The sequence below is a fragment of the Vombatus ursinus genome, unplaced genomic scaffold, assembly GCF_900497805.2.
Source record: "Vombatus ursinus unplaced genomic scaffold, bare-nosed wombat genome assembly UNPS02014335.1, whole genome shotgun sequence".
Lineage (NCBI taxonomy): Eukaryota > Metazoa > Chordata > Mammalia > Diprotodontia > Vombatidae > Vombatus > Vombatus ursinus.
Window position 1 is genome coordinate 425,793 of NW_020954113.1, and position 26,901 is coordinate 452,693.

Genomic DNA, 26,901 nt, shown 5'->3' on the forward strand with positions numbered 1-26,901 from the left:
CAGGAAACCACAGTGAAGTCCCCAGGCTCAAAGACCCTCCCTTGCATTTCCTAACTCCCCACACCTAACCTCAACCAGATCTGCTAAGTACAGAAATATTAAGTCATTAGTACTAAACTGAATAACCACTCCCACTTGCCTGCGTAATTCTTCTGTAGGTTTGAACACATTTAGAAACCTTTTTTTCATTCGTTTGGCTCTTAGCCCCCATAGAGGAAATATAAGAAACTGTAGGTATGATACCTGACCAATACCAGCTCTCTACTTATAAACATAAGGTTGGCAGTCTTACAGAAAAAAAAGTTTTATTAAAAGAAAAAGGGGGACAAAACAGATCCTTGAATGATCCAAATTATACCTCTGCTCTACCTTACTATGTATGTAAGAACTAAGGACTATTGTTCATTGTTGTCATGAACATTAGTGATCCCTAGAACCCCTTCTAAACTGCAGCAAGAGGGCTTGGGTTCATGGGCAGATTTCAGGGGATCTGTGAACTTGGATTGGAAAAATAAAATATTTAACCTCTACTGAAATTTTGTATTTTCTTCCATTGTGAGTGTGGGCAACAAACATTTATTCTGCAAAGGTGTCCGTAGGCTTCATTAGATTGTCAAAGGGGTGCATGACACAGAAGTTAAGAATCCCTCACCTACAGGAACAACCAGGTGAGGATGCTTTGAGGGAACTTTGCAGAATTCTTTGCCTCAGAAGTCCTCATGCCTGTCTGGGGCTACTTTGACACACTCCCCACCCCCACCCCAATCCATTCACATAACATATGCCAGATCTCTCCCTTCTTACTCCCTTTCCCTCAACCTATGCTTTTTCTCCTCTGTCATATTGCTCCATTTTTCTCTCGCTCAGGCTTAGCACCCATATCTTAAACCAAAGGCTGGGCCTGGAGGATAGAAGGTGCCTGGTGGCCTGGGAAAAGTTCTGGAGGAATAAAAAAAAGTCCTTCTCCTATCATTGAGAAAGGTACTTGGGATAAGGAGGGGCATTATGAAGGCAGTAAGGGTGTGAGGGTGGGGTAATGGATGTTTCCTCTTAGAGAGCCTTAAAGATAAACTTTGCCTCCTTTATAAAGGAGAGTGGATCTTGGGCTACTTTTGCAAGCCTGCCCCTTCTAAAAGGGTGATCAGTTTCAGAGAGCAAGTCTGTTAAAGGCAATTTTCATGTCTGGCTCTCAACCAATTTTGGTTACCTTAAAAGACCAGTATACTTTATACCTAGAGAATGGCCTAGGGGTTGCACGGGGGTTTAAAAAATGTATGTAAAGTTTTGTTCTCAGATATCAGTGGTTCCAACAAAAACAATTTAAAATGCTGCTGGGTCCTGGTTTCTGGGACTAAGTACTAGCTAGCAGCAGCCTTCCAAATATTCACTTGCCTTGGCCAAGATACTCTGAGGGGAGAACCCTGTCTAATTTACCTTTGAATCTCTCCTAGGATAAACACCTTACTTAGGGTGGGTTCTTTGCAAAAGATGATTATTAACCCATACCCCAGGCACATCCTGCAGAGTGGTGTGGTCTTAACTTGAAACTAGGAAACTTGGGTTGAGTTCTTGTCCTTCCGATTACTAATTCTGTGATTGTGTTCAGGTCACTTAAGTTATCCAGTGACACTAACATCCTATCTGTTCCTGCACATTTTCACTGGCTTACCTTCATGCCTGAGACACTCTCTCTCTCTCTCATCTCCATTTTCTGGCTTCCTTCAAATTCCAGCTAAAACTCTACCTTCTACAAGAAGCCTTTCCTAATATCCATAATGCTAGTGGCTTTCTTCTGTCAATTATCTTCAATTTATTCTGTCTATATCTTGTTAGAGGTAGCCAGGTGGCATAGCAGATAGAGCATTGGGCCTGGAGTCAGGAAGACCTGAGTTCAAATGTGGACAGTGCCTGATAGTAGATGCTATAGAAATCTTTTTCCCCTTCCCCATTCCCTTGCTTGTAAATAGTTGTCTATATGTTCTCTCCCCCCATTAGAGCTCCTTGAGAGCAGGGATTGCTTTTTGCCTTTTTGTGTGTGCTTTAGCACAGTACCTGACACACAGTAGGTGCTTAATAAATGCTAATTGACTGTCAGGAAGTAGAACAATTCAGAGGGTATTGGGAAAGTCCAGGTGAAAGGTGATGAGTGCTGTGGCCAAATGGGTATGATGAGATGGGAAAGATGTGCTATGAGAGGGTAAGGAAATGATGAGTCAAGGATGACTCTGAAGGAGCTCATGACTGTCTTCTGCTGGGCATATGAGTAGGGGAAGAGGGATATGTATTGGAGGCTTGACAAGAGAAGAGAATGTTTAAAATAACAGTTAAATGGAGTGATTGGCAGCCTAGAGTTGTTGATGGAAAGATGGTAGCCTTCATAAAGCCTTCATAAAGAACTGGTCTCAGATTGAACTAGGGTTCGAATGTCACTTCTGACACATACTGGCTGGCTGACTGTGGGCAAATCACTTGACCTCTTACTACTCCAGGCAATCCTTTAACACTACCTGTTGCAGAGTCATTGCCAATTTGTCTTGATAGAGGAAATCTCCACACAGGAGTTACCTACACCAATGAAATCACAAAATGATTTCCAGTGGACCCACTGGGTACAACTGTGTGACTTCCTCCCTTGGTATTCAGAAATCCAAGAGTACAAGTAGAGAAGATGGACATTGGAGGTCACTTGGGGTTACCCAGGAGTGCAATTTAGAATGACAGTAGGAAAGAGGGCAGGGAACTTAAGGGTATAGTTAAACTGATCAACTAGAGTCAAGCAAAGAAGAAAGTAAGGCTAGACAGCAAGTGTTATGAGCTGGGAGAGAATAAGGAGGAATGGGGGGACTAAAGGTCATGGCAAGGATGAAGAATAGGATTGAGGCTGGGAGCTTATGATCAGAGGCAAATTTGGGGGTTCAGCATCATAAAGGATGCAATGGTTAGATTTCAGGGATTACCAGACCTGTGGGTGAATGAAGGGCAGCGAGGGTCAAGGGAGTTGAATCTCAGAGGAGGAGAGGTTACTGTGTATGGTGATTGAACTACTAAGATCTAGGATAAAGGGAAGTTTGTTAATGATGGGGATGGTATTGAGAGGGCACAATTGAAGGGGAAGAGAAGAAGGATAGGAACTGGAAAGCGGGACTGAGGAGAATGGTGACACAAGAGTTTGGAGTAATAGCAGGGGAAGGATGTTTTCATCCCATCAAATTGACACTGAATGACAGAGTTTAGGGCAAGGAGCAGGGGGGTGTATGTTAGTTATGGGAATGGTGAAATACTAGTTGACCAGGACTCCCGCCTCCCAAGGTTCTATGATGATGGAGGGTAGTGTGGGTCTATGGTGTCTCTCCAAATACCAGGGAAGAAGGGATTGTGCCAGTAGGGAAATCAGTTCAGGTATCTGGATGGGTAAGGTCCTGGGTAAGGAAGAAAAGTAAAGTGGAGCCAGATTATGGAAAATTTTGAATGCCAAACTAAGGCATTTAGACTTTGTTGGGTAGATATTCAAGCATAATTTTCTATGGAGATGTGTTCAGATAAGACTGCAGAAATACAGGTACAGGAAAAAGCCAAAGGGAGTGAGAAGAGGACTGAATTTGTATTCAGCCGGTCTAGGAGCCACTTCCAGGACTGCCACTTACTCTGAGGTGTAGATACTTGGGCCAACTATTTAGCCTCTTTGGAATCAATCCACTACCACTGACCTCCATAATTATGAGATGGGGAGGAGGGAGTGGCTGAATTTAGCTGGCAATTGAAGGGTCAAGAGGAAATGAGATATGTTACTTGGACTTTAAACTTGAATTGCAGGGCTCAAAGTCAACAATGAGGGGACAAAAGAGGCAAGATAGCTAGTGAACAGGGAGAGTATAGGCCTACCTTTGTCTACACTCATTCTGCAGGAAGATGATTTAGTCATAGCAGTTGGAAATCCCTGCCAGTGATAGCATACTGACTGGAAAAGCATTGACCATTCAAAATTCCAGTCTGCTCCAGATTCTGAGTCCATTCCCTAAGCTGCGAGTCCTGGGCATGGGGGTGAGGGAGGATGGGAGGACAGATTCCCAAATATCCAAGAAGAAGTAGTCAATAGCATCAAATGTAGAGAGGGCAGGCAAATTACTGGAGGAAAAAGTGGGACAACAAAGTCTAGGAGTCCTGGAGAAAGGCACCACAGATATAGGAGTGAGACTGTAGGGTTGGGGCTGGCGAAGTGAGAAAAGAAAGAAAATCAAAGCTTGCTACTGAGTCCCTTTGCCAGCCTTAGAAAAGCCAGAGGAAAGTAAGGAGTCTACATTTAAAGGGGATGTGAACTCAACCATCCCATTCATATGATTATTAAGACCTGAACCAGAAGACTTTAGGGACACAGGCAATTTTGTGGGGGTTTTTGTTTGTTTGTTTAAATTACACTGCTGCTGATTAAGGTAGCAGTTTCAAGAGAAGCAGAGGATTTGCCAAATGAACCATTAGTTAAAAGAAAAAAAGATTTATGAGAAAGGGATCTGGATTTTCTGAACCATAGTTTAAGATATAGGAATGAATGCCCAGGATGGAGTGAACCTAATGAGGGCCAAGAAAAATGCATTTCCCTAGAGATCTGAAAATCTGAACAAGAGGGTTTTAAATTGAAAGTGTCGAGGAAGGGAGAACAATTTCCAAGTTGGATACCGTAGAGGGAAACCGAGCAGATGTAGAGTGAGTAGTAATTCACAGCAGACAATATCAAAGATGAGGGCAATAAGAAAATCTGTAAGCTCATACAAGTATATAAATTCACGTACAAAGCACAAATAACTAAGTGCAATAGAGATATTAAGGCAAGGAGGTAAATTAGACCTCACAAATACCATTGACTGTCCAATATGACATGCCTGGAATATAACTATAGAAGAATATATTTTATTCAAAAGTATCAGGTTTAATAAAAGGAACAGTGGGGTAGCATTATAGATTAGGAAATATACTCAATCATTCAACAAGAATTTATTAAGTGCCTACTACATGCCCATCACTGCTAGGATCTGGTGATACAAAGACAACAGTACCATGTGAGTTTTCATGGTAGGAAATCCATGATGGTTGTCCTTCGTGCCTGAAGAGAACCAAAATGACATCACTATGTCAGGGTCAACATACAGTGCATCCCACTATGGTTGATCAGATCAATATGAGCTTGGAAGGTTCTGCCACAGGCTGGGGACAAATAGTTCACATTAACACTAGGAATGGAGATGTCTCTAAATTTGCACATCTTTTGTTTCTTTGGAGCGACTGCAATTTCTGCTTTGCTCAGAGAGCGCAGGGCCTTCTTTCATGCAGATGTGCCATAGTGGGCGGTCCTGTGCCAGTGTCTCCTTTGTCTTACAATCCAAAGTTCTTCAGAGAGACCTTGGAAGTGTTCTTGTATTGATTCTTCCATCTTCCATGTGAGCTTTTGCCTTGTGTGAGTTCTCTATACAATAATCTTTTAGGCAAATGCATGTTTGGCATTCTAAAAACGTGGCCAGCCCATTGGAGTTATGCTCTCTGCAGTAGGATTTGGTAGTTCAACTGGAGAAAGGATCTCAGCGTCCAGTACTTTACCTTGCCAGGTGATCTTCAGGATCTTCCTAAGACAATTCAAATAGAAGCAATTCAATATCCTGCCATGGTGCTGGTTTACAGTCCAGGTTTCACAGGGATGCAGAAAAGAGGTCAGCACAACAGCTCTGTACAGACCTTCAGTTTGGTAGGCAGCCTAACACCTCTTCTCTCTCATACTTTGGAGGCTCCCAAACACTAAGCTGACTCTGGCAATGCATGTGTCAACCTCATCATCTATGTGTACATCTGTGGAAAGTCTACTGCCAAGGTAAGTGAACTTATCCACAGTAATCAAAATTTCTACATTTACTGTAACCTATGGTTCCACATATGAATGGTGTGGTGCTGGCTGGTGAAGAACCTCTATTTTCTTGGCACTAATTATCAGGCCAAAATTAACACAAGCAGCAAAGCATCAGTCTATACTCTGTTGAATCTCAGCCCTGGAGGCTGCTTTGAGGGCACAATCATTTGTACTCCAGTTGTGCACCAGCTCTCCCTCCACTTTAGTCTTGGCTTATAGCCTTTTCAAGTTAACTAATTTACCATAGGTGTGGTAGCCAACCTTGATGCTGTTTTTATCCTCCTTGAAGGTGTCTGATAACATCACTGAAAACATCATGCTAAAAAGCATGGGAGCAAGCAAACAGCCCTGCTTCACTCCACTGGTGACTGGGAAAGTGAGAGAACATTGTGCATTATCCAGAACCTGTGCAAGCAACATGCCATCATGGAACTGGTATACAATACTGATGAACTTCTCTGGGCAACTAAATTTTGCCATGATCTTCCACAAGCCCTCATGACTGACAGTATCAAAGGCCTGGGTCAGATTGATAAGTATTGTGTTCTGTTCTATTCTGCTCCTGGCATTTCTCCTGGAGTTGCTGGACAGCAAATACCACATTGAACATTCCTTGGTCCTTTTGGAAGCCACACTGGCTGTCGGGTAGAGGACTCTGGCAAGTACCTTGCTGGCAATGACTAAGAGAGAGACACCCCCACCCCATGATTGTCAGAGGACAACCTATTTCCTTTTCCTTTATAGAGATGGATGATGGAGGTATTCTTGAACTCCTAGGGGATAAGCTCCTCTTGCCATATAATTTGGAAGATTTCAGTCATCTTTTGTAAGAGCAATGGACTCCCTTCCTTGTAAATCTCTGCCCAATAGAATCAGCACCAGGTGCTTTGCCACACAAGAAGAGCCTAATGGCATTCAAGATCTCTTGTTCAGTTGGAAGTTCTGCTGAAGGACTTACCTCAATCTGAGGTATATGGTCAATGACTTCAGGATTGGTTGATGATAGTCTGTTGAGAACATTATTGAAGTGTTCAGCCCATGTCTCCAGGATCATGTCTTTGGCATTAATCAATGTGGCTCCATCAGTGCTGAGAAGTTGAGATGCACTGTAGGTCTTTGGCCCATAAATAGCCTTCAGGGAATCATAAAAGCACTTTGGATTGTTATTATCAGCATAAAACTAAATTTCATCTTCCTTCTTACTTAGCCAAGAATCCTGTATCTCTCTAAGCTTTGCTTGCACTTTATTTTTGATGGAGTTAAACTCTGCCTTCTTAGAGACAGATGAACTATCTTGCTGTTAAAACCAGTGGAATTCTCTTTTTTCATTAGGTAACTTCTGAATTTCCAAAGATACAAAGACAATAGTACCATGTGAGTTTTCATGGGAGGAAATGCATGAAGGGGGAAGAAAGATGGAGAGTGTTTGGTTGAGGATCACAGGAGAGAGAAATAGAAGCTATATTGGGGTGGAAATATACAACAGACCACTGAACAAGGTAGAAATGGAGGATAAGGAAATAGGTCACATTTGTGACCTATTTCCTTATCCTCCATTTCTACCCATTTCTAGCAATGGGGCACTTCAACTCTTTAGGTATTTGTTTAAATCACACTGGTTTTTTAGCTTGATTTGAGGAACATCTCCATAATGATTAAAACTGTATGGAGGTGGAATGGACTGTCTCAGGAGGTATTGGGCTTCTGTTTACTGCAGATTATTAAGGGAAGGCTGGATAACAACTTGTAAAGGATATTATCAAGGACATTCCTAGTTGGATATGGGTTGGTCTAAATGAGCTGTGAGCTCCTTTCTGATTCTGTCTGACCCATCTGATCCCCAAGATAGCAAGACTCACTTGGACTAGGGGTGAACTCTCCCGGGCCTCAAAGGAATGACAGGTTTGTTTACTGGCCGCACTGATCAAGAAACAGAGACATTGCATAGGAAACTTTAGATGACTGGTCTTTGAACCCTTTTCTTTTGATGTGTTTGTTCATTGCCTCTGATAATCAAGAAACTGACACTGGATAAAGAACTATGGGTCATCAGTCTTTGAATATGTTAGCTCAAGTGAGCAAGTATTAGGGTAGGTATAAGGATGAATGAAAAGCATATTCCCACACTTTACAGATACGAAAACTGAGGCACAGAGTCAGTGATTTGCCTGATTTGACCAGGTTCATACAGTTAGTACTTGTCTGGGCTGGGATTTTAACCCAATTCTTCCAGATTCTCACAGACTCCTATTGCTTCAAGAATCAGCTCAAACACCATCTTCACAAATTCTTTTCCTGATTTCCTCTCCCCACTCACCTCCATTCCACCATCCCCTAAATGCTAGTGCTCTTCCAACTACCTTTTATTTTCTATATTTTGTACTGGTCTTCCCTGATAGAATCTAAAGTCCCTGAGAATAGTATTATTCCATTCTTTGTTATATCCCCAGGGCCTAACAGTGCCTGGCATATATAGGTACTTAAAATATTTGTTGATTGATGTAGTATAATAAAAGTTATTCTGGGTTCAAAGGAAGACAAGAATGAACTGTACCTCAAGCTGATATTACTAGATTCAGATAGGTAAATCAAAGTCTGGCCTTTGTAATTCTGACATTCCAAGCTCATACTGGTTTACCTATTTAGCAGCAATATTAAGAGAGCCTCTTCTTTCTGTATATATCTGGCAGAATTGATGGAAGATGTGATTATTATCAGTTTACATTTGAATGCATCAACGCATAGAGGAAGGAATAGTTTAATAATCCTGGTTTGATCTAAATCCCCCCAGAGAAGAGTACTTTAAAAGTAAAAGGAAGTAGGGTCCCTTTCCAACTTCTGCCCAATAGCCTACAACTTCCATTATAGCTGTAAAAATACATCAAAGTGGGGTAGGGGGAAAGGGGAGAAAAGGGAGGGAGAAGAAAGAGGAGTGGGAATTGTGGGAGCATTGCATCTTCTCTGCCTGAAGCCACACCTTGCTGCCTAACATCAGTTCCAGAGTGCTTCAGAAGGCCATGCTCTGGTCAAATGGTTATGACTGACATCAGCCCCAAGAGAAGAACAGGGAAAATGGTGAATTACTTTATCATTTTGATAAACTGCGCCTAAAGAGGAAATTTCTTTCTTGGGGAAAAACAAAAAATACACTTCACTGAAATAATACGCTTGAAGGTCTATGAGCTGAAGAGCCAAGAGTCTCTGCACAGAATGGATATTAATTAGGAAAAAAAAAACATCCACTTACCTGCTATGATTCACCCCTACTGAAAAGGGGTTCCTTCCTGATGTTCCAAGCAGAAAATAAAACTGACACTCATTTTTAAAGATCACAATTCACTTCAGACCAAGAATCCATAAAAAGCCTGTGCCCTTGTATGAGGTCAGTGTCCTTGCTTGCAGAAAAGAAACATTCTGAATTCATTAAAAGTTAAGTTGGAAAGACAGAATTTGTAAAAACGGCCATGTTTTGCCAAATACATGTCAGCTGTCAAGTTTACATGACATTATCGTAAGGCACTCAGGCTTCTATAGACATGTGTGAATAGGCCAAAAATTTTATTTGTGATCCAATGTTGTAAAGTAAGCCAAGTCACCTTAAACACACTGAAATCTGCAAAGCAAAAAAAAAAAAAATCACAGCTGGCTCCTGGCTTTAAACCCAGGAGAACACTGGAGAACCTTTATTTTGTCACATACGGGGCTTACCAAGTCCAAAGTACCAAGCCAAATGAAGGTAACTGGTTTATTTGATTACCCTTATTACAAATACATTATTTTAAACTGCAAGATGTAACAACACTGTCTTCAGTCATACATAGGTGCATAATCCACCAAACAGCAGTACATCTGCTAAACATTTAAAAATAACATCCCCAAATATTAATTCAAGTTCAAGAACAAGAAACTAAACTTTTTTTTAAAAAAAGTATGCTTAAGACCTACAAGTAAAACCAAAAATGAAAAAATGACTCCAAATTAAATTTCAAGCCATTTAAAGGTATCATGCTTGTTGAAGTGAATCGAATGACAAATCTGACTCACATTTAAAATGTTCTACTGTGATTTTGAAATCCCTGACAGACCCTAGTTAACTAGTCTCATGTAATGTTATAGCAAATGCTAAATGAATCTGTCTCCTACCTAACTTGGCTCATCTTTACCAGTTAACAAAACAGATGTGATTTCTAAAAGTTGTTAATGATCTTTGTAATGGCAGTGCCCAAGGCTGCTTTGGCTTAGTAAAGTGCTATTTGCTGGACTGAAATGTAGTTGTTTATGCATGTCAAAATGTTTCACAAAGCCAGCTGGGTTCATTTCAGCTCCGCTTACAAAATAAGTATTGGCCAATGAAACAGGCCAGGGCAGAAAGATAAAATTTCCCTGCTGTGCCATCCTCCCCCACCCCCTCCCCCAAATGTTTTCAAGCTTCTGAAAGATTGATACAAACCAAACTCTATAACTAGTCAAATTAATGTGAAAACGTCAGACAAAATCAAAGGAAAGATAGGGGTTTAAACCCCAGGGTTAAAAGAGTTCTGAGTACTTGTTGCAATAGGAATATTTACAATGGTAGGACCAGGAAAGTGTTAAGCATTAGAAATCCTGGAAAATATGCTGTTAAAAATTTTTGGCCTTGGAATAAATAAAATCCAGACTTAGTCTATTAAAAATATCAAAGTGATTCACTATGTGCCAACTCCATTTTATATCGTTATGTTTGTTACGCAGAAAACCCATTATTGAAGATAATACTGCACTGATTGAATTATCAAAAAATATTTCCCTTCCATAAACTGTTGTGCTATGACGCTACGCACGTTTCCTTCTAACAACTACAATACACATTCTCCTATGGTGGGATCACAGACTCTTAGAAATGGAAGAAACCCTAGAGGCCGTCCAGGCCAATCTGCCTCCCAACGCAACATTCTTCCTCCACTATCCCTGGTAGATGGTCACCTGACCTGAGCTTGAACATTTCCTGTGGCAGGGAGTTCACTACTCCAAAGGGTGGGCAGTGTGGACGGCTCCAACTAGACAATCGTCAAGTTCCTTTCTACCTCTGAATCTATGAAACTCGGAGAAAGCCCTTCCTAGGAGTAAGCTACCCTTCAACTTTCTCCTGAGTTCTGTCCTCTTGAGTAAGGCAGAAAAAACTTCTCTTCCACGCGACAACCCTTTAAATATTTGAGGATGACTACCACAGTCACCCTCAGTCTTCTCTTCCCTAGACTAAGCAAGAAGCAGCTTTGAAATTTTCTTGTATTTTCACTGCCATAAACTGTTAAACTTCCCTCTTTTTTTTTTAACTGTTCCATATCGGTTGACTATTATCATGCTAAAAATATATTATTGCACTCAAAAATCAAAATACTGGCATTTTCACATTATACATTCCAGAAAAGAAAGGCTATTGCTTTCTCTAGGACTCAATGCTCAATTATCCTTTCTAATTAGAATGGAATTGACTAACAATGGATGTTTAGGGGGGAAAAATGGAACACCTAAAGCTTGCCAACAGTTGGGGGCCAGGGCAGGGTTAGCAGATAAAACTTTGGTAATGAAACACACATGTTCTCAGAACAGGACTGAACTTTATATTTAACGGTATTTGGAACTACTGAAGTTCCCAAATCACAAGATTAATTAGGTCACATTTCAGAGGGGAAGCCACAATCTGAATTTCTGGTGGAGTAACTCATTAAAATGAAATAATTTAATTGCTATGTGAAATTGTGGACGTCAGATTTTTTTTCCTCTACTCTTTATCAAATACAGTGAACAAAACAGCAGACTGGCTGTATGTATATATGCCAGACTATAGTCTTCCAGGCGTTATAAGTTAGGCATCTTTAGAAGCTGTGATTCACAGGCGCAGAGTGACTTAGAACTGGGAAAATCTTGCTCAAGTTAATCTTTGGTACGGCCCCAGTAACTACAGGACCTGAAGTCTAAACATTTCACTCCAGGACTTTGAGCAAGAAAACCAAGTCATAGGATAAACTAAAAAAAGAGACTGTTTTATTGTGACATTCATGACATTGAGCCCTTGTTGATAAGGATGATTATGGGTACTCTTGGCACATGTTACACAATATTAAGATGTACGGTGGGCACTGAGGGTCATCTGATGGCTGAGAATGTTTACTGGCCCTTCTTGACCTCAGTGCAGTTTTGGGTAAGTCACAGACATTTCATCATTAGGTTGGTGTATAGTTAACAAGTAGTTGGTCTTAATAAGCACCATTATAAACCCTCACATTAAGGGTATTATTACTCTAGTTTACAAACGCTTCAATGATAAAAATAGCACGATTACAGTATACACACACTTAATTTACATGTACTGTATTATAGTTATAACTGAGATAAGCTACTGAGCTAACTTTGGTTGACTGAAATTAATGAAATATTTAAACTGAATAATTGCAATTTGGCTTCTAAGTTGTGTAAATATTACAGTGCATTTATAAATCTAGTTTGAAAATTTACTAGCACCAAATAGATATTATAAATGGCTGACCTAGTATGTTGTAGTTGGAAAAGCAAAATTTTAAAATTTTAAAAATTGAACTGTCCATCAATTGAAAGCACATTCATGTACCTCTGCTGAAAGGATGACATGTCTCAGCATCAATGGCCAACTTCCAATGGAAATATGTCCCGGTTTTCAAGATTCAACATATCATTATACATCATGCCAAGGCAGCTCAGCTACACTCATGAGAAGCCTGAGAAAGTGGTTGTTTTGAGCTAGGGTATTCATCCTGTACCTTGCTTATGTCATAATACAATAATGCTCACGAATACAAATGTAGTCGTGAAAGATTGTACCTATGATATGGAGAATCTGACTGGGAGAAACATTCAGTTCTACCTATCTAGCTTTGTTTTTTTTTTTGTTTGTTTGTTTTTGTTTTTTCATTATTTGGTCTTTGGCTGGTGAATTAATGAAGCAAAATCTGAATTTTCATCTTCAGGTTATCACCCAGTTCACCACTGAGGTAGTCTTTGTCATGTTTGTCTTCTAGCTGGTTAAGTTCCTTCTTTTTATAAAGAGGAATACTACTGATTTGTAATGAATAGGTTCCAGCCACTGGCTTCTTCTTTGAGAAGTGAAGATAGCTTATGCCTTCCTTTTGGTTGATTTTAAAGAGGCCATCTTCATTCCCAGATTCAATTAAGTATCGATTGTGATTTGTTAGAGTTGTAAGGGCTGGAAGGAGTTCCAGGATCCGAACTTTGTTACTGATCGAGGAAACGTTGAAAGCAAAGACAGCTGTCTTCTCAACATCCCAACTTGCCAGACTCACTGGGGCTTCCATCTCGGGCTGATCCTGTGGAATAAGGGCACAGTATAGTTAGTTTCTTCTGAGTCTGTTTTAAAAAATAAACACTAAACTTTTAAAAAATTTTCTCATATGACAAGGAGATCTTTAACATCACAATAATATAGTTTTAGGTGCACAATAGGATCAGAAGTTCATAGATTTGGAGCTGGAAAAGACCTTAGCCACCACATTGCCCTGTCCCCTCATTTTACAGATGAGGAAACTAAGGCACAGAGAGGTTTGGTGACTTGCCCATAGTTACACAGTGTCAGAGGAAGGGTTTGAACCCAAGTCCTTTCTGATTCCAAAGCCAGTACTCTACCCACTATACCATTTGTCATTTTGAAAATGCATGGTCAGAAAACATTAAAACTATACCTAGAATAATGGAAGACCAAATCTGATCCCTTTATTTTACAGATGAAGAAACTGAGGCTTATAGAGACCAGGCGAGTTGCCCAGAGTCAGAAAAAGATTTATCAATAGAGGTGGGGAAACTACAGTTCTCTCAACTGTTAAATTTAGCAGTTTCTATTCTTGCCATGTAGAGAGACAACAGAGGTAAAACTTTTTGATATTAAAATCATAAACTGACCAAGAGATAAACTAATGTGAAATCACCTATAGCTGGGCCTTAGTTGGTCATTATTTTGTTTTTAATTTCAGAGGGCCACCTCATTCTCTGCTTATTGACGCTGGGCTGTTGTGCAGACCCCTTAGGACAGACCTATTTTAAAATTTTATTCACATATTCAAAGCCACACATCCTAAATATGTACACACATAATGATGACCCTCCCATAGTCTGTACTTCCAACTGAAATTCTTGCTCGGCTCTCTGCACTACAGGGTGAACATATGTACTGGATTAGGTGGCTCCAGGGCCAGATGTCTATGTGTCTGAGAGCCGACTCCAAGGCTGCAGCAGTCGTAAGGCAAAGGAAGCCAGGCTGCTAGAGCTCAGTGTTATTTTTGCCCTCTGTCCAACTTTCCCCACATATTCCACATGGCTCTTTTCAGCAGAGTGACCTCCTGCTTCCAGGACTTGGCGTCCTCATTTGGGGCACACGATGTCACTTCACTACTCTGCCCACCTGCTGTCCTGGCTCTCAGGCCTCGCACTTTGGGCAGACTTTGGGTGGGTGTTTAACATTCTTGTTTGGCGAGACAGAGGAAATGAGCAAGTATGTGAAAATCTTCAGATGACCACTCCCTAATAGCAGCAAGCAACTTCAGAAAGCCCCACAGACACTTGTAAAATACAGCCTAGATCCTAGGGAACGTTGAAACGTCTAATTAAGGGGTTGGGTTTTCCTCGGGCCATTCCTTCACACTTCAGAGCATCTCTGTGGGGGAAACCCAGGGCCCCAGAGACTCTTCCCCAATAAGAGAGATCAGACAGGAAAGAGGCTCTTTTCTCACTCACTTCTGCATCGAAGGCATCTGTTTCGTTAACGCTCCTCCGTCTCCTGCCTCGTTTTGGGTAGCCGTTGATTTTACATTCATAGCAAGCTTCTGGCGAGAGGGAATTATCATCCACTTCTCCACTGACAGGGGCCTCGGCACCTCGGCTCATTCCCATTCCAGAAACACAATGCCTGAAGAAGGAAGTGAAGCAAATAAGTTCTTTACCAGGACCACGAGATGAAGGCTTAATCATGTGCTGAGTTTAGACAAAGCACGAGAGTCAACCTCAGGCTGCACACATGGATTTTTGTCACTCAGATGATCTTCCTGTCCCAAAACCTACCAGTTAGAGGTTATTTTGCTTGATCTATGGTCTCAGGGAAATTCCCTATCTCCCTGAAGCTTTTGTCACTTCCTTTCTACTGTCCTGTTTCATTTATTTCTCTGTTGAATTATCTTCTAAACTTAATATAGCAATCAGTTGGCAGTTAGCATTAAAAAAGAAGTGGGGAAAAAAAAGAAAGTGAATGTGAGAAATATTGCAGATTGGTGAGTTTTTTCATGGATTTCAAGGTTCCCAGGAACCAGTCTTTCTCTTCCGTTTACACAAAAGTTTGCACTGCCTTGATGTAGTGAGTTCCCTGACATTAGAGGCAAGGGGTGAATGAACACTCTGAGATGCTACACAAAGGGCTCATCTATTGAGCAAGGATAAGCATTATCTTAGAGCTAGATGAGCTCTAAGGTCTTAGAATTGCAGACTGAGAGCTAAAAAGGACCTTAAGGTCATCTGGTCCAACCTCTTTAACTTAAAATAAGGAAACTGAGGCCCAGAAAAGTTAACATAATATTTCAATACTTGAAGGATATGTAATACACAAGCAGTAAGGACCAGAGCTGAGAGTCAAAGCCAAGTACTTCAATTCTAAATGCAGAACTTCATTCATTGCTTTAGAATCTGGTGATTATCTGGAAATCAGACATTCCCAGAAATTTCACTGGGGGTCATTTGAAGAAAAAGCGCTGCAGAGATAGGAAAAAAAAATCTAAATTCATCATCTCACTTTCTTAGGAATACTTTCTAGCTTTTGTCACCTTTCCTTATTTGGCAACTAGGTGGCGCAGTGATGAGTGCTGGGCCTGGAAGTAGGAAGACTCAACTGCCTGAGTTCAAATCTGGCCTCAGCCACTTACTAGCTGTGGGACCCCGGGCAAGTCACTTAACCCTGTTTGCCTCAGTTTCCTCATCTGTAAAATAAGCTGGAGAAGAAAATAGCAAGCCATTCCAGTAACTTTGCCAAGAAATCTCAAATGGGATCATGAAGAGTTGGACACAACTGAAATGAGTGAACAACTTGTCTGCACCCCCACATAGAATGTGAAACCTTTACATTATTGTTGTCACATGGTTTATATAGAAGAATAAGGAAAGGAATCTGTAGCCTGTGGAACAGCAGGGAGATTGTTGAACAAAAGTAAAATAGCTTATCTGATCTCTGTGTTAATTTTTTCAGATGTTGCAAAAGATGCCTTAAGCATGTTTCATCTTTCGATAACTAGTCTAGTCCCAGGACTCCACCTACCTCTGTCCTGACCATTAGGAAGGCTCAGGTATTGGACATACGGCTTGCTGTCCTCTTAATCCATACCAGACAACAGTTCAGGAAAAAAAAAAAAGAACCCTCCTGTTTCTCAACAATGGAGTGAGCTTTGGGGCAGAGTTGAACTGGGCTAAGGATAAGTATTTCAAACACATCAGGTACTAGACATTTGTCCTGTCACTGTGCCTGCTCCACCAATCTACTGCCTTCTTCATCTCTATTTTGAGGATTGATAACCAAAGCAACACTGACGTTGCTACTTGGAAGAGCGTGCCAACCTACTCTCCTATGGTTCAACACACAATGACCTGTAGGCTGCAAAAACTAAAGCTCCTTTCCTAGACTACCATTCCCTAGTTCTCTCATCTGCCAATTTATTCCCATGTCTCTATCCCTCTCTCCCCTACTTTCTCACTGTGTTCTCTATTCTAGCATTAACTGCTCTGCATAATATACCTGTCCCCCCTTAACTACCCTGTATACCTGTTCCCCCAAAACTTTATATATATATATATATATATATATATATATATAGTTTTTATGTATGTGTATATATGTTGTCTCCCTCCAACAGAATATGAGCTCCATTATGGTAAGACAAGTTTATTTTTTCTTTGTAATCCTACTGCCTAACTGTGCCTGGCACATAAAAATGCTTAGTGAACAGAACAGAACTGAAGGGGAGGAAAGCCCTGAGTGGATTATCCAGTAATTTGTATTATTTGTACTAATGAGCCTCACCACTAGCTGTAAATATCATATACTTTAAAGATACAACACATGTATATAATTAATTCATGCTCTATGGTCAATATATTAAAGTGTGCTCATTTTTACATTTACAAATGGCCACATGAATACTGCTTAAAGGAAGGAAACTAGTTAGGGTCATTCAAAGATGTGAAAAATATAAAACTCAGACTTGTGCCAAGCAGAATAATAAATCTGCATCTAAAAAACAACTAGTTTAGCTACTTTTCAGAGTTCTAAAAGCATTTCACAATAACAAGTACTATCATTTATATAATGCTTTTAAGGTTTGCAAAGCACTTTAGAAATATCATCTTTTTTTATCCTTACAATAACCCCAGGAGTTAGGTGCTATTCTTATCCCCATTTTACTGATGAGGAAACTGAGGCAGATTGGGTTTTTAGCGATTTTCCCTACATCACACAGGTAGTAAGTGACTGAAGCAGATTAGAATTTGAGTCTTCTTGATTCTAGGTTTCTCAATCCACTGTGTCAATACTTAGCTAAATTCAGAAGCTATTTTAAATATACATCACTACTATTTGATTTAATAACCTGAGTTGATTCGGAATAGCCCAAAAATATAATTTTCTGAATTTGGACAGGTTCTTTCCTGTATCTTACAGAAAGATGCAGCTATTTGCAAATGGGCAAGCTGTTGCACATGGGTCATAACATTTGTGTGTGTCTGTGTGCATGTGCACATATATGTATGATCTGTTTCCAAATTAAAGGAAAATCTACAGAGGAGAGAATATCTAGGAACAAAGATTGCAGAGAAGTCAAGAAGGATGAGGATTGTGAAAAGGCTATTAGATTTGGCAAATAGGAGATGACTGGTAACTCTGGAAAGGTTAGTTTCAGGGGAAAGGAATAAACATTTGTATAGCACCTGTATACTATGTGCCAGGCACTGTGCTATGCACTTTTTACAAATATTATCTCATTTGATCCTAACAGCAATCTTGCAAGGTAGCTGTAATTATTATTCTTATTTTACAGTTGAGGGAACTGAGGCAGACAGAGGTTAAGTGATTTGCCCAGAATCACAGAGCTAGTGTCTGTGGACAGACTTGAACTCAGGTCTTTCTCATTAAAGTTCCAGTGTTCTATTCACCAGCTGCTTCTCTCAGTTAAATGATGAGCTTTGAAGCCAAAATACATTAGATTTTAAAATCCAATGAGAAAAGAGGAAGTAGAAGCACAGATTGTAGATGACTTTCTCAAGAAGTTTTGCCACTAAAGGGAGGAGAGATATAGAGAGATAGCCAGTTTTCCACAATTCATTCTCTCTCTTGGTACCGTAAAGTTCAAAGACAGATGTCAGGAAAGAGATTTGCACTTTGCTATTTCTTCAACAATCTCCCTGCTGTTCCATAGGCTACAGATTCCTTTCTTTATTCTTCTATATAAACCATGTGACAACAGTAATGTAAAGGTTTCACACTCTATGTGGGTGTGCAGACACATTTAATAGAGTTGCATGTTAAACTTAATAAAATCTGATTTGGTAACCTTGGCTTCCTTCCTCAGGACCCCATTTCCAGTGTTTCCATGTCCCAGGAGCATCTCCTTCAAGAAACATGGCTACCAAATCCACTGGCCAGTGGCCAAGTCAGAGAGCCTCAATTTCAGCTGGGAAAATATTTCTGGCATCAAATTTATGCAAAATAGAAAGCTTCTGAGGACTGGACACAAACATCTGGGAATCTCTGTCCAGCACTGTCATTTTGTGGGATGTTCATCAAACAAAAAAAATATATTCTTTCACCTTCAATTCTATGAACCCACTTCATAATAGTGTGTCAAAAAACCAAAGACCACCCTGGTAAGAATAATCTGGTGTTTTAAACAAAAATGTCAGAATGTTGCCAATTTAAAATAAGAATTCTGGGATCCTTCTTCCCCTCTCAAGGCCAGCTAAAGTACAAGGGAGGACTTTGTCTTTACATTGTTTAAGCCTCAGGTTCTTCAGCTTTCAGTCAATGGATCCCTTTACTAGGGAAAAGGGCCTCACGGAACAGTTTTTATCTCATCCTCCAGGCCACATGAAAATAAAACTAAAACACCAATTAGTGAAGAATAATCTCTTGGTTACCCACTGTAGCTATCATTTAAAAATGTTCATTTTTATAATTTCTATGTAGATTCAAACCTGCAAATGGCAAGCAAAATTTAAAATCTGCTTACATTTTTATGTGATCACGGGATGATAAATCATAGATTTAGAGTTGGAAGGAATCTTTAGGACAGCATCAAAACCCCTCATTTTATAGATTAAGCTGAGGCCCAGAGAGAGTAAATTATTTTCCCAAGGCCACGCAGCTAAGTATCTGAAGCAGGATTCAAACCCAGTCTTTCTGACTCGGAGTCTAGTACTCTGCCCATCATATCACACTGCCTCAGGTGTGACTTTTTTTTGGGTACTACTTTAAAAGATCCTCAAAAGCAGAATATTTCTTCACTTTAGACCAGCAGGGTATGTCATATCCAAACAATCTCAGCCCTGTGGAAGATGTAAATCAGCAAATGTGTAGCATGAACCCAGATCTACTTTAGGCTAGTGGTCCATAATGATTTGAAAAGCGGGGTATACTATCACCAAAATGAAGAAATGATGAAGATGAAAAAATTGGATCATGAGATAGTCCCTCAACAACAAGTTCACAGAACTGGACTCCTATCTTCAAAGGAATAAAAACATCTTAGGATTAGCATTTTAGAGCTAGAAGGAAATCTCCTCATTAAGATGAGGAAACTGAGGCTAAGAAAGTTAAGTGAGTTGCCCAGGATCATATCACTGTTAAGTGTCTGAGGCAGGATCTGAACTTAAGTCTTCCTTAGAGCATTAAGTCGAATGCGCTAAACACTATGTCACCTAGCTATACTTCCAAAGCTAAGTGTAAAGTGATTTGGTGGTTATGCAGACCCGAGCTATTCTCCATCAACATACATGTAATCAAGATCTGGGTTTCCTTAATCATGATGTGAGTGACAGGATCTCTAGTTCATTAAATGACAGACAAGTGAGTGCTTACCCTTGGCCGATCCTGAAGTAGCCTGGTGGACAGCCACACAAGTAGCCTCCTTCTGTATTAGAGCACCCGTAGCTGCATGGGGCCTGAGCTGAGCCACATTCATTGACATCCTGGCATCCTCCACTAAACTGCTCGTACTGGAATCCAGTGGGACACATGCACTTGTAGCTTCCCAGGGTATTGTGGCAGGAGGCTCCTCCACATATGTGTGCACTGAGGCATTCGTTTTCATCTAGAGGAAAAGCATCAGAGACTTCATGTTTTTAATGCATAGTCACATTTCTAACGATTTGGTAAATAACTTTTTTTAAATTAAATTCTCTTTATTTTTTCTAATGCCATATAACATCTGAAGGAGAGAGGAAGAGTGGTGGATTGTGAATTCAAATAAATAATGTATAGTTTATAATTTTTTACGTTCACTTTTGTTTAAAGATTTTGGTTACAACAAAACATTTGAATGGTGGGCCCACTGTACATTGCACTGCGGATAGAAACTTCCCTATGGACAGCCGTCAGATGGCGTGGGGGTTAATTTCACCAAAAGCCATTCCATTTCTCAATTCTGCTTCATGAGAAGGACCCATAGCATTGACAGATTACTGGCCCTGCTTCAATCCCAGCCCCCAAAGTCATTATTCAGGGGAGCAATCCTTATGGACAGATTTGGCAACTGTCCCTGCAGGTGCTGCAGCCCCTGACTCCTCAGCAGCCACAGCCACTGAAAAACGAGAAAAGAAGGTTTTTACCCCAAATTCCTTGGCACATAAAATAGTTCAATGGATTCAATTTTATCAATGGAAATGACGCTAAAAAAGACGTACTATCATGTGCTTTGAAGCGATATCATATGGACCATTGAACTTTTCCATATGACTCGCAGTTGAAACACCCTTTATGGGAGTTGTCTCCTCTTATGAATATGAACTCAATGAGAAATGTCTTGATTTTCTATCTGTATACCCAGTGCTTATCATTTTTAGCTTTGGAGATAATATGGACTTAATAAATGCTCATTCATTCCTTCCAAGAACAAATGTTATGCTTCCTTGAATGGTAGTTTCCATCAATTTGAAGTGAATACTATTGGTCTGGCTACAGCAAGAGGAAAGAATTTTTCTGGCTATAAAAAGATTAATTTTTTAAAAAAGTAAATTTAAATTAATAATAAATAAAATTTATTTATAAATAAAATTATAAATTATATACAGTATATATAACATAGAAATAAAATTGTTTATAAATTTAGAAATAAAAGTAAAATAAAAAATTTTTTTTTCTTGTTTTTATATTGTTTATTTCTATGGGAAAAAAACACACATCAATGACTTTTAATCAGGTACCCCACACAAGGGATAAGAGCAAAATGTGTCTAGGCCTCTTGCTGCTGGTATATCAACTTCCACACTAACTCATTAGGAAGGCAAGCCTAGATGGAAGTAGTATGAGTGGGGTACGGGGAACAGTAAGTGATTGGGGGGGAGGCATGTATAGTTAATTTCCTCCCTCAGTTGAGTTCCAAATGTATTGGTTTTTGACAGTAAGAATTTCTTTCTGAAGCATCTATAATGTCCTGCCCCATCTGAACCTATCAGTTGTATAGTTTTCATCATATATTAACTCAATAATAGGAAATAAAAAAATAAAAGGAAAATAAAAAAACCAAACAAATGAATAAATAAAAAGAAACTTATTCTTCAAGTTCTCTACAAAGAAAGAAAAGTTCACAACTAAACCAATAACATTCATAAAACCTGTTTTCTCCACGTTCTTTTTCAAAATGTACCTCTCTGCCCACATACACCTGCTAGATCCTAACGAAAGTGCCTACTGCACTTGTAATTTCTCTCAAAAATCTGCAAAACATTCTCCAGGCCCTCCTCTAAAAGCCAGGTGGAAGCTCTGGGGATGAGTCAGTGCCTTCTGGCATGTCTGCACCATCCCTGAAGAGGCCTCTCTGTGCCAAGATGTACCTCCTGCCAAGAGCATCTGCACTGTCTGCAGAGTTCAGTGTGGCGTGGAGAAGCTAAGGGCAAACTTCAGTATATGTACATGTATTCTGGAAAACCCACAAGAGAGGCAGATTCTGCAGGGAATACACCTATTAAATCTGATGGTAACAAGCTTTTTCAAATCAGCATGAAGACTGAACACACTGGGTCTCCCATTCTTTTAGAATAATTCTTCCACCTTAAAACCCACAATGAATTTCAGGACTGGCAGAAAAGCTTCAGCAGGTAACAAATGTGCTGCTAAGAGAGTTCTTAACATAAGTATTCTGACATGCTACTTACCTCCTGCCACGGAGAAGACAGACAAAAAGTACAGATTGGAACATATTTTTTTTTGGACATGGCTAACACAGCATTTTGTTTTATTTAATTATATGTGTTTGTAACAGGGGCTCTGTTTTTCCTTCTTTTTCAATGTGCAGAGGGAAGTGGGAGGGAGAAAAGGCAAATTCTCATTGATTAAAAAATAAAATTTAATTAGAAACAATAAGTGTTTTGGTTAACATGCAAAGGCATTGTGGTATAGAGGCAAGTCTACCAGACTTCTGGAAATATGGATTTTCTTTTGGGCTCTGAGAAACCCCAACTATTTGGCCCTGGGCAAATCACCTAATCCAGGCATGGGGAACCTGTGGCCTCAAGGTTTAGGTCCTTGGGTGCGGCCTTTTGACTGAGTCCAAGTTTTACAGAACAAATCCTTTTATTAAGGGGATTTGTTCTGTGAAGTTTGGATTCAGTCAAAGGGCTGCACTTGAGGACCTAGAGAACTGCATGTGGCCTTGAGGTCGCAGGTTCCCCAGCCCTGACCTAATCTCTCTGAGACTTCTTTTCCTTATTTGCACAATGGGCATGATGAACTACTGACCTGTAATGTGATATACTGGAATGGGTGCTAGATTTAAATCCCAGCCTCTGACTCCAAACTGAAGACCCTTTACACTATGTCATGCTGCCTTGTGCACAGGCTGAAGTACTCCTCTTTTGTCAGATACAATGTAGGAGGGAGTCTTTTTCTATTATAGATTCAAAGTATCACAGATTTACAGTTTGGACCAAATGGCCCTCTCAGCTCTCAGATTCTGTTGTACTGTAAGGCCATAGTTAATTAAAAGATGTATCAGTGTCCACTTTGAATCAAATATAAACTGTAAAGACTTAGGACTATACCTACAGCGCAAAAAGGGAACTCAAAGAGATCACTTCTGAGTCTCAGGTTTTTAAAAATCTGTACCACATGGATAATAACATTTGTATTGTGTTTCAAAAATCTATTAGAATTGATTTGTAAACAACTAAATCCTTTATAATTTGACAGGTTGATTAGACTGTTCAATCAGGGAAAAGTCATGGACATAGTATTTCACCAGAGCACTTGATAAAGTCATAACATTCTTGTGAACAAGATGGAAGGACGTCAGGGGATGATAGTATAATTTCGCATATCTGGATATCACTAGATAGATGACTGAACTCAAACACTGAACATAATAAGACCAAGGGCTTCTCCTTGTCTTATTTCTTCATTCCAAGTTAACAGTGGATTGACTAATTAACTATTCTTTGAGTTCAGTCATCAGCGTCTATTAAGATGAAACTTAAGAAGGGTGAATTTAAGTTTCTACATATATTCATAAAATCCACTTCACAAGTAACAAGATAGGGGAGGCCTGGTTAGAAAACAACTTACTTGGAAAAGATCTATGGATTATAATGGATTAACAGTCTATATAGGCTAATATCACAACACTATCCAAAAAGCTAGGATTGTAGGCTTCATTAATAGAAATAGTGTCCAAACAAGGAAGGTGTCCATTGTCTCAATGTACTCTGCCTTGGATAAACTACACCTGGAGGACTGTGGTTAATTTTGGTTGCCATGTTTAAAAAAAGCATAAGCTGACTAGGATGTTGAGGGCACTGGAAACCATGCTATGCACTGAATGAACTGATGATGCTCTGCCAGGATGAGGGAAGACTGAATGAGGACAATATAAGGTGTCTGTTAACAAGTGTCTAAAGGGCTTTCATGGGGAAGAGAGAGATTAGATTTATTTTTCTTGGCTCCAGAGAACAGAATTAGTGTGGAAATTGCTAAGTCTGCTTTTTGTCTTGATATAAAGGAAAACCCCTAAACAATTACAACTGTCCAAAAGTGAAACAGCCTGCCTAGGAAGATGCTAAATTAACCTTTTTTGACAGTTACTAGTCGTCCCTTTTGGCAACTTTCCTTTTTCACCAGCGTTATGACACCAGATTACCAGCCCTGGGGAAGGAATGTTGTAGACATACCATTTCAGCAAAGCATTTGACCAAGTTCTCTCATGAGTTTTAGTTACACATGCCTTATATTTTTCCCCACCACTGGAGCCTTCAAATAGAGCCTGGATGACCACTGGAATAGGACTTGGTTGGGGGTAAGGGGGAAAATTCTTTTTCAGGTATAGGTTGGACAGATATTGTCTGAGGTCCTGTCCTGTTCTGTCCAGATCAGAAACTCTGGGAGTCTACATAAAGAAAAGTGGATCAGTCCTGTCCAAATGGCCATCAGAGACAGTGGTATTCACAAGATTGAAAAATTCAATAATTAAAACCAGAGCATTCACTCAAATTATACTTAATGATAATGAACAAAGGCATTTTTTATAAAATGCTAAGAAAAAACAAAAATCCAAGCAAAGAATTATTAAAGTTAAGTTTTACCAGGATTGGTTATCTCAGCCATTACATTTTTCCACTATGTGAAATGAAGACTAAATCAGACAAAAGATTTTTTAAAATCCTGGCAAACAGAAAATTATTGGCTGCCTCTTCACTCGGAGCATAGTAAATGAGATTTTAGAGGAGAAATTGCTACTTGTGAAATGGTGACTATCTGGAAAGTATGGATAATTTTAATAGTAGTGATCTTTTAAAGCCGAAGAGGTCTTTAAGATTTGTGAAGGAGCTCAATAAATACTCATTAAATGAATAGATGACACTTTTGGGGGAGACAGTAGAGCAGAAAGAAGAGTAGACAGAGAATTAAAACACCTAGGTTTTAGTGTTTGCCCTACTAATTAGCCCTGTTAGTTTTGTGACTTTGGGCAGGCCATTTAACTCCTCTTCAAGCCTCAGTTACCTCATCTGCTGAATTAGGAGGTGGGACCAAATGTTCTCTGAGGTCCTTCAAGATCTAAAATGCTAACAGTATATAATCTACATCAGAAGAAATCATTTGTCATGACTTTATTGAGCCAGAAAATGACAAGTAACATAATATCAAATTTAAACGAGGAGTTTATGGATTTCCCTTTGTGGAAGATTTTAGTATTCCTGAAAAAAATCTTTCTATGGCTATTGACTTCGTCCTCAAAGCTTCCCAGTCTTTAGAGATGGCACTGAAGCATAGTAGAAAGAACATTGTATCTGAACTCAGGGAAGCTGTGTTCAAATACTGGCTTTGCTTCTACTACCTGTATGATCTTGGGGTAAGTCACTAAGCTTTTCTAGGCCTCAGTTTCCTTGTTTCTAAAATGAAAAAGCTAGTCTAGATGATCTCTAAGATCCCTTCCAACCCTAAATTCTATGATCTTAAGTCTCCAGGACTAGGAGTGCTCTGAAGGCAGTTATTGGCTGATACGTTTGAATAACAAACAGCATAGGATTGCCCACAAGGTGAACCACTGAATGGGCTAAAAGAAGACCAAAAGGAGTAAAATGGACTAAAAAGAGACCTATACACCTTTTTTTTTTTCACTCCTTGAAATGAATTCAGGACTATTCCCAACAATTCAACAGAATCAGAATGCAAAGAAACATTTGAAGATTTCAGGGCAGGTTCCCAAAAGTCCATTTTTGAACAAAAAAGCCCCATTTTTCTGTTTTGCTACCCTCCCAATGGTTATGTTCATTTATGCTCATCTGTGGCTTTAACGCCCAATTCAAAAGTATTCAACAAGGAAAAGGATCTTTTAACTCCCAAATGTCATCTTCAATTTATCTTGCTAACAAAAACTACTTGCCCACACACTGGTTCCACTGGTAATGCTGGAGATATCCTTGAGGGCAGCTACATCTGTATCCTCCAATGATGTTCTGGCAGCCATGTTGGCACCGGTGGTTCCCCTCACACTCATCCACATCTAGAAGAAGAAATCACAGATCCTTTAAAATATCAAGGTAGAGACTTTCAGCTAGACACCCTGTCTTCACACCCTTCAATCCAGACTATATTCCACTGGCAGATTAATATTCCCAAAACACTTTTCATCATGTTGATCCTTCATTAAAAAATTTCAGAGGCTCCTTACTGCTTATAAGATTAAGACCAGACTTCTAAGCTTAGTTTTTCATTGTGTTTTCTATTAGAAACAGAACCAGTTCTGGAGTTAGAGGCCTTAGGTTTCAATTCTTCCTATGACACTACCTGTGTGACTTCACTTAACCTCCCTGGGCCTCAGTTACCTCAGCTGTAAAATGAAAGTTAAAAGGCTAGATGGTTCTGAGGTACCTGCCAGTTCTAAATCCATGATCATTTGGGTCTTTGTAAACATAGTATGTTCCTTTTGCTTTCAGTATGGAAAACAGGTGGCACTTTTTCATTTGGAGAATAGGAATCATCATCTAAAAAGAGCAGTGACTAGCAAAATTTGTTCAATTGTTTAGTGTCTCAAAAGGCACATTCCTTCAGGAATGGGAACTGGGACAAAGTTCACTGTGTGCTCAGTTCAGAGAAGCTATATACTAGGTTACACCACAGTCCGGTCTCATAGCTCTCACTCTTGCTTGCTCTGCACTGGAGTACGTTGAGGCTGTACCATAAACCTTAATCAAGCCTTAAGCATACAATCATATACGTTCCTATGTGACTTTAGACAATTCATTTA

The 26,901-nt window shown here is 39.7% G+C and overlaps 1 protein-coding gene across 1 annotated transcript in view; it reads right to left on the bottom strand.

Annotated features, from left to right (window-relative positions):
- Positions 1-9,624: 9,624 nt before the first annotated feature.
- Positions 9,625-26,901, bottom strand: part of FBN1 (fibrillin 1) — a 303,144-nt gene continuing 285,867 nt past the window's right edge. The window contains exons 62-65 of the mRNA XM_027860924.1: positions 26,038-26,157; positions 20,025-20,256; positions 14,654-14,825; positions 9,625-13,233 (exon numbers count right to left, since the gene is read on the bottom strand). Coding sequence (XP_027716725.1) covers positions 12,844-13,233; positions 14,654-14,825; positions 20,025-20,256; positions 26,038-26,157 — 914 coding nt within the window. The 3' untranslated portion in view covers positions 9,625-12,843. The remainder of the gene's footprint in view (positions 13,234-14,653; positions 14,826-20,024; positions 20,257-26,037; positions 26,158-26,901) is intronic.